Source organism: Vigna umbellata, chromosome 11, assembly GCF_029865625.1.
Source record: "Vigna umbellata cultivar VRB3 chromosome 11, Vumbellata_1.0, whole genome shotgun sequence".
Lineage (NCBI taxonomy): Eukaryota > Viridiplantae > Streptophyta > Magnoliopsida > Fabales > Fabaceae > Vigna > Vigna umbellata.
In genome coordinates this window covers 28121912-28134114 of record NC_142175.1, presented here as the reverse complement: position 1 = coordinate 28134114, position 12203 = coordinate 28121912, and the positions used below count along the sequence as shown (strand labels likewise).

Genomic DNA, 12203 nt, shown 5'->3' with positions numbered 1-12203 from the left:
ATCATATCAAAATAATATACTACATATTCTGAATAAATTCATTAATTTCACTTATAATATCTTTACAAAGATTCAAGTAAATTTTCTCGTATTGCTAGTCAGGATAAATAACCTAATAATCTACTCATCTAAATCTCCAATGTTACACCTCTAACCACAATAAATCAAATTATTTAGTAGTGGCTAATCAAGATATATATACTTTCCAACCATTACAATATATTAAAATCAAACAATATAGATGAATAGTTAGAATCATCGTACATTTGAAGGTATAAAGAGAATGAGCTCAAAATCACCTTATTAAATTAATTAAATCAAAATAATAAATAAAAATCAAGTTATCAATATCTCACTAAAATAACTTATATTAATAATAATAATAGTAATAAAAAGTTATGAACATCTAACTAAAATAAATTATATGAATCAAAATAACAAATAAAAATTAGAAGAACACCTCACTAGAAAAATTAAAGAAAAAGAATAATAAATATAAATACAAATGAAGTTATGAACACATCACTAAATAAATTAAATAAAAATAATAATAAATAAAAATAAGATTATAAACACCTCATTAAACAAATTAAATAAAATACTAATAAATATAAATAGAAATGAGGTTATGAACCTCTCACTAAATAAATTAAATAAAAATAATAATAAATGTAAATAAAATTGAGAATATAAATATCTCACTAAATAAATTAGATAAAAGAAATAATAAATATAAATAAAAAAGAGGTTATGCAAACGTCATTAAATAAATTAAAACAATAAAATAATAAATATAAATATAAATATAAATATAAATATAAATTATATTATCAATAAATAAATTAAATAAATAAATAAAATAATAAATATAAATAAAAATAGTTATGAACACCTCACTAAAAAAAATAATAAAGAAATAAAAATAGATTATAAACATCTCATTAATAAATAAATAAATAAATTATTATGAACACTTCACTAAATAATTAAATTACCATAATAATATAAATACAAATAAAAATAAGATAATAAACATATAAATCAAAATGAATAAATAATGTTATGAAAACATTACTAAATAAATTAAGTAACCAAAATAATAAATATAAATACAAACAAGGTTATAAATATCATTAAATAAATTAATAAATCAAAATAATGAATAGAAAAATGAGAATATGTTCACTCATTAAATAAATATAATAAAATAAAAAAAAAAATACAAGATGGATAGATATAATGAAATGAAATATATAAAAATGATAAATGTGTAGCTTTTCTTATCTTAAAATATTTTGTCTAGGTAAAATTATATTTTTTAATTGATTGAATAATTTCTCCAAATTACTTTAAAATCTTGTTCAATAAAATTTAGAAATTATTTTTAAAACTGAAAAGAAAACACAAATGGAAAAGAATAAGAAAGAAAGATTTATGGGTGCAAATATCAAAACTCACTTAGTTTCATTTCTCCTCTTAATATTATATAGAAAATTTATATCATTACTATATTATTATTTTAATATTATTTTTTTCTATGCATTCACAAACATGTAATAGTAAAATCATAGTTTAAATATTATAATAATATTTCATATTTAGCAATTTTTGGTAGATGGGAAGAGAGTTGTTATTTATCTCAAATGCGAAAATTATATTTTTTACTACAAAACATTTAATGTAAATCCAATCGGTCGGTTAGAATAAAGATTATTATCGTACAAATATGTTGTAAAAAATTGAGGTCGATGTAACGGTTAAAGAATTCATAATAAAATTGTTAATGAAGGAACTGGAAACAAGAAACAAGTGACATTAATTTAAATTACGAAAATTTTCTCTAACCACAAATCTCTAAATGATCATTTTGACGGTCAAAATGATGTATTATATCTTAAAAACTCTGGATAAGTAATTAATTAAATTTTAAAAGGTAATTCTAAAATTTTAAAATCTTGACGGTCAAAATGTTTATTAGTTAGTCTTCTTCACTTAATGATTTTCTTCTCTGGATATTGCTTTGCTTTCTGGGTGCAAGTTAAAGAGATGTTGATGAATGAAGGTGCGTAAAGATAATGGTTGGTGGCAACGTAAGAAGGGGTATGAAAATGATGATGGTTCTATGTTGACATGGGTGGCATAGAGGGGAGAAGAGGATGAAGATAGATTGGGGTTATGGGCAGAGATACAAGAGATATTCTCTTCTTTTTTTTTGAAAAAGAGAGAGAATGAAACAGTTGCAAATTATTTTATTTCCCCAATTAAAATACCCAATTTCTGAATAAAATTCTTTCTTTTCTAATTAACCGACACGTAAACACATAATTAACCAATTAACTCCCTTTGGTTATACTAACAGAAGGGACTATTTTGACTCAAAAATTTAAAAGTAAGGACCATTTATAACACTTTTCTAAAGAGAGACTAAATTGAGATTTGCCAATTAGGGACAAAGTTGGCTATTAAACCTAAAATTATTTATGTTAATAAGGGTAAAATTAGAAATAAAGGTACAAAAATCAATTTTTTTATTAATATATAGATTATAAATTAAGTATATAAATTATATTGATTTAATAAATAATTATTAAGTGTTTTATGTTAGCTCTTTTCATTTTTACATAATAAAACAAATTTAGGTTTAATACATCATTTGGTCCCTACTTTTGGGGGTTTGGTTCAAAATGGTCATACTTTTTGAAAAAGTTCAGTAAGGTCCCATATTTTGTTTAAAAATGTTCAATTCGGTCCTTTTCGTGAACGCCGTTAAAAACATAACGGTGTTGAGCTATTGTGGCCAAATATGAGTGAGGTGTTATGTTGGAGGATTACGTGGCACTGTGAAGTGAAGTGTGAGTTATTTTATTAAAATCAAAGAAAATTCCAATCTAAAACCCTAACGTTTTAAGAATCCTAAAGTGGAAATTAGAATCAGAAACCCTAAATTGGGGAAAAATCCCCAATCTTTTTATGCATTTTTGCCTTCCTTCCTTCTTCACCAATAGTGTGTCGTACATCGAACATGGCTAATCCTCTCACACTTTTAACCCAATGATCCATGGGTTTTTCCTCTCTCTATCGTGGGTTTCATAAAACCCCAATCTTGATCCCTATTCTGGTGCGCCGCCATGTTTTCTATCGTGGAGCTCTCGCAAGCAGTGGTGATCATTGGAAACATAATGATTTTTGGTTGCGTTCGAAGTGATGGTGGTTTTGATTCTGGTTTTCTTACAGGTCTGGCGAGGCACTTTATTTCTCTTTTCCCTAACAGAAGCTCCCTTATACATTCACATCGGAGCTCTATTTCAGGAAGTGACGTTCCCTTGTTAGTGGTCTACGATGTAGTCGTGGTGGTTGTCTTTGAAAGCACTTGCGACGGTGGCACCTTCGTAGTGAAGGGGCGTTCTTTCAACAACAATCACTCCGGACAACTTCGGAGTGATTTACGATAGAGTCGCGATAGTGAAGCTCGTGAGCGACAACGACTCAAACACATCTTTCTTCTCAAGATTTTGTGGATTTGCACCAGTGGGGTTGCTTGCAACAAAGTGATGGAGATCCTGATGAACAAATCTGGTTTGGGTATAGATTGGAATTTTCTTTGATTTTAATAAAAGAACCCACACTTCACTTCACAGTGCCACGTAATCATCCAACATAACACCTCACTCAGATTTGGCCACAGTGACATTAGTATCGTTATGTTTTTAACGGCGTCCACAAAAAGGACCGAATTGAACATTTTTAAACAAAATATGGGACCTTACTGAACTTTTTCAAAAGGTAGGACCATTTTCAACCAAACCCCAAAAGTAGGGACCAAATGATGTATTAAACCAAAAATTTAATATGTAATGTTATACAAATAATTATATTTTGTTAAGCTTAAAAAGTAATAAATAAATTTAAATAAAAACAAAAACCATCTATTTGATTTCCGGACATGCAAGGAAGGGATAAATATTTATTTCTCATTTTACTCACTTTCTTTTTATGTTTCTGTCATTATAATTTCTCAAATTTTAATTTATGGATTATTATGGCATTGTAAATTCAAGATTAAGAAATTTAACGTGTAACTGTTAACATATTAAGGATAAATAGACTTGCTATTGGCTTCCGGCAGCATATACATGTAGGCAACTGCAACTCTTTCACCTACGACTTTCTCTGACTCTAGCAACGTTTTGAGATTTTCTATAGACTGCAGCCTTCAGATCATGGCATACTTTAGTGAAATATGACACTTTTTTATTTGTGAATGATTATTAATAATGTCGTTTTATATTATTTTGTTTCAGACATTTTATTAGTAAATAATGAGTGGTCATTTGTAATATATTTAACTAAATACATTGTTAAATTGGATTGTTGTTAGAAACTATTATTAAAGAGTCAAACTAATAATTTATCGTCTTCTAAAATAATTTAAATAAAAGAAATGATTAAAATATTTCATATAAAATTAATGAAAAATAATTAATAAATAATTATGTTGGTGAATTTTAAACCTTTAATAAATGTTAAAAAATAATAGAAAAAGTGATATATTTTGTGAATATCTTAATTATTAAAATATTATAAAATAAGAATAAATTTTGTATTTGTACTATATGGATACCCGTCAGGCTAATGGAGCGGATGGACAGTCGTTGAGGTAATTAAAGGGTAATTAATAATAATAAGGCTTAATTACCTACTTAGTCCCCATGTTCAGAGGTAATTTGCTGTTTAGTACCCGGTTTTAAAAATGTAGGCATTTGATACCTATGTTTTGAAATTTGTATCAATTGAATCCTACCCACTTAACGCCGTTATAAATCTAACGTTTTTTCTGACTGTGTATGTGATTTGTGGACGAGCGGTTATGGACGAGCGTTCGCTTCGTTGGACGAGCGTCCTCTTCTGCCTGACTGGGCGTTCGCTTCGCTGGACGAGCGTCCTCTTCTGCCTCGCTGGACGAGCGTCCTCTTCGCTGGACGAGCGTCCTCGTCGCTCGTCCACAAACGCTCGTCCACAAATCACATACACAGTCAGAAAAACGTTAGATTTATAACGGCGTTAAGTGGGTAGGATTCAATTGATACAAATTTCAAAACATAGGTATCAAATGCCTACATTTTTAAAACCGGGTACTAAACAGCAAATTACCTCCGAACATGGGGACTAAGTAGGTAATTAAGCCTAATAATAACAACCATTGATTGACAGTTAATGGAATAATGAAAGCTGATAAACTCATTTTAAATATATGATTAACAAAGGATCAGGTAATGGGTACTCATGTTGATTAAACATTATTAAGCCAAGTTACTAACTTGAGCGTCAGAGTGTTTCCTGCAGACACCCTCCCCCGCGATTAGGACAAGGGGAAGAGAGAGAATAGCGCAACTATATGATGGAGCGGACAACTTTAAATATTTTGGGTTAGAAATCTCAATTTTATCGAAACATTTTGGTGTAGGACACCAAAATATTTCTGCTGAACTAGGACGAGGATATTGCCTATGTACTACTCCTGTCTGCGCCGAACGTTTGCTCCTCTTTATGCTCTCTGCTAGTATTTTTTTTTTGTAACAATACTATCATTTAAAATATTTTTTGTAACAAGATTTATGTCGAATAATGATTTAACTCAGCTTTACTTTAACAAGATAAATAGACAATTGAAGGTCAAATAAACGAAAACAAGGAACTCTTAATTGGCACAAACAAACTATCTAAGATTTTATTTTTGACTTGTCTCTTTTCATGCAAATGTTATTTGCCATGAATTTTAAAAATGAAGGGGCAATTGTGGTGATATCATTTGATGAGGTGGTTTCATATTGTGAACAACGATTCTAATAAAAAATGATAGTATATAATAGAACATTTATTTACAATACTTCGAATGATGATTTTGCGTTTAACCCATTTAGTATACACAATGTTATTCTTCATTTTCACAACTAATCATCCCTATTTTGACATGGAACGATACATTGTTTCTATGGTCTTGTACTAAAACTAAAACTAATGGGTGTCAAGTAAAACTTCATCGAAAATGTTAATAGTCACGGACAATATGATGCGATGATACAATTTTATATTCATTTGACACATATTATAAAAGTAAAATAATATTTTTTGTACTTAAAAAAAAAGAAAGCATAATATCAAATACATAAAAAAAAAAGTGTATCAAAATATTTTTTTTTATTCATGAAATATTTCATCTTTCGTTTATATCGTGTTTCGTGAATTCTTGAATTATTTGAAATAAAAAACAATATGTTGATACATATGTTTTTTACATTGATTTCCCATTACCATTTTTTATATTTTACTTTTTCTTGGAATAAAATATAAAATTTTATTCTACATATTATAACCATTTTATCCTTACGTATAAAGTGAATGTAAATATATGTATCATTTTATCATTACTCTTTAGACAAACACTAAGCACCAACTTTTGAGGGGGTGGGGACGTAATAATTTTTGTGACACTCACATTATTTTGTTGTGAACGATGCATGACCCACGATAAAATCGATACGATTTGCATGCCTTATTCGCTTGTCATTTGTTGGTGGAAGTTTTTTAATTGATTTCTTTGCAGCATAAAATGTTGTGCTTGCATGCATTAAAGCGAATTATTATTATCTAAAACTATGCATAAAGGGGTGCCAAAATATAAACCTGAAGCACAGGCACATATACTTGAGACATCCACTCCTTACGTCAAATTAAACTAAAGCCAACAGAAGCAAAGGGATACCACAAATTACAGAATCACATCGGTTCAATGCATTGGTCATAAAGAAACAAGAACAAAATCTAAGTATTTAATCTTACATATATCATAAACAAATCTACGTTTCCAGATAATTAAACACTGATACTCCCACCAGCTCAACACTAGCTAGTACCTGCAATAACCCATCATCAATACAATGTATTTTACATTAATGAGAAATATTAAAAAAAACATACTTTGAAGCGATAATTAACAAATCGAAACACTGTATTATAAGTACATCTTTTGCTTAAGAGTGAGTAATTTGTTACTCATATACGAGTTTTATTTTAATTTACAAAAGGTCATGTATAGTGCATATACGTGTCTATCATCATTCTTCATGTCATGAGTTTCGAATATAATGTAGATATAACTCGCTGTTTTTTAACTCTTTGTTTTTTTTTTCATTAACTTAACAGTTTATAAATGGTTAATCAGCAATATAAACTTTGTTAGTAATATGTTAATTTAAAATACAAATTTCTTGTTCCTACTTTTAGATCGAACTCATGGAAGAATCATGTAATTACTTTAAAACCCAATAATAGCTACATGATAGGAATAATGTCAATACAAAACCTATTGTCTTTGACAGCTGACAAGCTGATGACCATGTGTATGTCTTTATGTTTACTTTTATATATTTCCATCAACCCTAAATTATAGCTATATAGCCTCTATAATTAAATGAAACGATATTAAAAACTGTATATGTTATAAAAAGCTAATATTGTATAAGCTATTTGATAATTTTATTGTATAATTAATGCTCAAATTCCTTTAATCAACTTAATTAACTAGTGCCCTTATTTTGGTAACAAATAAAAATAAGATTAACTAGTGCTCTCTTAATTAACTCAAATTGTCATTATATATATATATATATATATATATAGAGGGTTTAGTGTTAACAAAATTGTGAATAAAATTAAAATATAAATAGATAAATAACGTGGCTTTTGTCCCCTCTTTTTGCCATCAGATTGGCTGGCAAAAGGTCACAACAAGAGAATGCAACTTTTTAAGATTGATGAGAAGATGTTATTTTGACTTCCATGCTTGGAATTTTTCAGGGTTATTTTGTAGGAGGGACCCATTCATTATGAATAATTGGTCCATGACTATCATTTGGAAAATGACCTCCTTGCTTGAAAATGCATGCATACATATCTCTAGTATATGCTATACGTAGTGGTTGTAAATTTCTAAGACATGTCTTTTTAAATGATAAGATGCCGTGGTTTAAAAAAAAAGGTTTTACATGCAAGGTTTTACAACCATTATTTTTATAGAAATAAAAACAAGTGTTTGTCAGCTTTTTTGATTGACACAGTGTTTCACTGAAGAAAATTGATTTAATACTATACATATTAAAAGTTTAACCTCAGTATGATGATTATAAAGATTAAATTCACAAATATTAATACACTGATTATTATTAGAGAAAAAAAAAGTATAAGCAAAGTTGCCAACAGTGTTAAATTTATGCCATCTAATTAACATGCTCTAGCCTAATCAGTGAATGTGGCATCATCACCTAAAATCTTGTTACGAAGTTAAGCTCAATAAATTCAAAATATGATGGGACGTTTGTGGAAAAATTGAAGATTAAACGTTAATTATGTGTATTTGTATTCCAATGCATGATTTACTGCAAATATTTTTCTACTAAAAGGCATTGCAGGAATGGGAATTTTGGAGCTGCCATACCTTAAATTGAAAGGAAATAACTCGAATCATTGCCTTCATTCATGTGATTTTCATCAAGGTTTAATCCTGCTGCACTCACTTCCTCACCTTCTGGTTTGAGATTCTTAACATCAAGATCAGGGTGGATTTTCCTCTTCAACATCTTCTTCATCAGCTACACAGCATTACAAATTACTTAATCAAATTAATTCAAGCAAATCTGCAATCTGTGCTTCCAACACTATATACATACACACACATAAATTCCAAGAAACAAGCAAAATTTTGACGCTGTATTCATATTATTATTCAATTACAATCCATTATATATGTTTGGTGTGTTAATTTTTATAATAATTGTTTAAAGAACCATGAGACATTGGTAATATTGCAAGTGGTATATATGAATGAAAATCTATTGAATATGAAACTGTTTTTCTGTAATAACTTACTTTTTTTATATCTTTCATTGGATGGGGATTGTCCTTAACGCGTGGAATGAGCTTCTTGGCAAAAGAGAGTCCATGCTTTGCTTTAAGGTTTGGTTTTTCACTTGAAGCAAGTTGACAGACTTTGGCAGGATTAAGCTTTATCTTAACATCAGAATCAGCTAAGAAGAGATCAGCCAATGTGATTCTCTCTCCTTTCTTCTTCTTTTCATCAGCCTCCATATCGTATGATTCCATCACTTCATGACAAATAACAGGTGGAGCAACCACAATTTCGTTGAAACTCCTCACCACATCTCCATCATCATAGTTTTCACTGACAATATCCTCAAAGTTGTGCTCAAATGTGTTGTATATCAATGGATTCAGTTCCTCGTGCTCAGCACTGTAGCACTTTTCCTCTTCCTCATCCACCATGATGCTGTTCTCTCCTTCACCATCTTCTTGTTCAACTTCAATTTCCAAAGCAAAGTATTCTTTGTGAGGGTTCATGGACTTCAAGGGATCATAGCCAAGAGTCCCTATGGTTAGAATGCCGTCTTCCCATCCACCAAGTGATTCAGTAAGGGCAACTTGTTTCAGCAAAGCTTGACTATCCGCGTTGTTGATTGCAGGTTCAGTTTTTTTCATGTTTGAAGCAAACCCATCTGAGTGAAAGCCAAAAGATTCATTAGAAGAGAAGATGACACTGCATAAAAAACAAAACCTTATCGTGCTATTCAAGGTTGGTTAAATGGATCACATGATCCCATTCAGTTGTTTAAACAGTAGAGTCCATCAGAGAAGAAAAGTTGCCACTCTCTTCAAAAAAAGAACAAAAACAACCTATGTACATAATCATGGAGATTTGTTCATAGGCACCATATTTCTGAAGGATGAGACTTATTAAATTGTAAATGAGAGAAGTTATAGATATAGGTCAAACCTTTCAGAGAGTTATGGTGAAACCTCTTGTGCACCCAATTGAAGATCTGTAACAAAAACAATTCACGAAGATAACATATGAATACCTATAAGAACACTACATATGATAAACTTCCAACCTACAAGGACTAAAGGAAAAGAAGTACAAGAAATTGAAAATATGCATGAAGAGCAAAATGGTTGTGTGCATGGTTTCAATTCAATTCAATCACCTTCATTGTTTTTCTCGTTCAGAAAAGCTGGCCAGAGAATGGGGCTGTGCTGGGTAATATTGAAATGGGTGAAGGAATGTGGAGGTCAACATAATAAGGAACAGGAATAAACCCGCAAAGAGGACCAAAATTGGTGGTTGAACAAGGCTGTGCCACGTGGTCACTGGCCCCCATGTTGTTCAACCATGTTCGTGTGTCCGTAGCATAGTATGCTTAAAGAGTCATCATGTTAGTCTTCTCATCAGTACTTGTTCACTTTCACGTTGCACATGCTGATGGGGGGTTTTCATTTACAGAAACGTTTGGTGTTGTTTGTTTGTTTTAGATTTTCATGGAATTGGTTTTGCAATACTGTTGATGATATATAATTGAGAAATGTATTCAAATTAGTTTTAATCGCAAATTTGGTATTGAAAGTTACGTTACGGTGTGTATAAAACTAGTAGGCCTCTTCTTCGATGATTAGTTCTCTTTGTTGCCAACGTTTAACCCAAAATGACATGAGTCATTTTAACAAGCAGTTTGGGTGCAATCTAAAAACCAGTTCGTATTGGTCCAGTTCATTTCCTAGTTGATTGTTTCCTGTGTGTACTTCTCAATGACATAATCTTTTGAGCACCATGAATCACTCAGAAGTAAAATACTCATACCAGATAAATTCCGCGCATATAAGCTATGTATGTATTCATTAAAATCGGTTTATAGTGATAAAAAAAAAAATTGATCATGTTAAACAGATCCAAATTTCTCCAATTTCGTTTGACTTTACTACATTGATCATGTTAAACAGATCCAAATTATATTAATAACTGAGTGAATGTTTACGTAAAAAGCTCTACGGAGATCACATGCGCATTGTTTGATAGGGGTAATAGGTACATGCATAAGATAATTTCATACACAAACAAATTAAAATTTATATACTCATATATCTCTAAAATACTAAACATTTTTCTTTTTAGCATCAATCATTAAAATTATTTTATTTTAAGTAATTTAACCTTAATTAAATGATTGGATAATTTTTTTATATAAATTTTACAGTAAATATTTTAATATACACAAAGCATTGCATATTAATTACATATATTAACAATATATAAATAGGTTGAATCTGTAAGAATATTTAATTATTATGAAAAATTATGATAGGGTAATTAACTTATATTCTAATTAATAAAAAATATTTTTTGTAAGAAAAATTTTATTTATAGTTGAGTAAAATGATTTGTCTTAAATACATGTATAACTAGGTCAAATTAAAAGATATAAATAAAGACAAGATTCAAACACAAACAAAATAAGAAAGAAAAGATTGATGGTTTATGCATGTATTTTAAATTTCGTAAATTTTTATACTTAAGTGTACTAGTTGGGTTATTTTATTCAAAATTGTTTCTATTTCAGATTACACTCTTGTTTTTTTCCCTTTTAAATAAATGTTTTAAAAGTATAAATTAGGGTGAAAACAATGGAATGATAAGTGAAAAAAAAATTATAGATTGATTATGAGTAAAGTATTATAATGGACATATGTAAAGTCAAATGAAACAAAAACATAAAAAAACATCTATGTTTTGTAATTTGAGGTAGGTTTGTCCCAATTTGTGAGAGACCATTTAAAAAAAAAGATAATATAAGAGAGAGAAAAATCTTTTAATTGAGAACAAATAAATATTGGATAAAAAAAGTTAATAATAAGAGGCCATGTCTGTTATATACATATAATAAAATATTTAAATAACAACTAATGCCAGAAATAAAAATAAATAATTATTATAGTGACTAATTTATATACCAATTTATAAACTAAAAAATATTAGTATTTAAAATAATCTATCTTATGAATAGAATAAAATAATATAATTGATTTGTGAATTAGACTCAAAATTAGTATTTAACATTAGTTATTAAAGTTTTTGTTTGTGACTAGACCAAATCTTGCTTATACTACATACATTTTATCCAAGTGTATGAAAAAACTTTGTAAATAGCATTGGGAGACAACTTTAAAAGAGTTATTATTTGAAGAGACATATGGAAGAAATAATATTAAATTGTAACTATAAAAATGGTGTGTTTCATATGGATTATCCGACTAGTTGGATAAACAATGAATAAACAATGAATAATATCTTGCTTTTA

General features: G+C 29.0%; 1 protein-coding gene across 1 annotated transcript; it reads right to left on the bottom strand.

Moving 5' to 3' along the window:
- Positions 1-6679: 6679 nt before the first annotated feature.
- LOC124846712 (NAD-dependent protein deacetylase HST1-like protein) lies at positions 6680-10246 on the bottom strand. Its single transcript, XM_047324046.2, has 5 exons — positions 10059-10246; positions 9848-9893; positions 8926-9569; positions 8495-8648; positions 6680-6914 (listed from the first exon to the last, which is right to left on the bottom strand). Exons 1-4 carry the CDS (start codon positions 10062-10064, stop codon positions 8496-8498), a joined length of 849 nt encoding a protein of 282 aa, XP_047180002.1. The 5' UTR covers positions 10065-10246; the 3' UTR covers positions 6680-6914; position 8495.
- Between the last annotated feature and the right edge of the window lie 1957 nt (positions 10247-12203).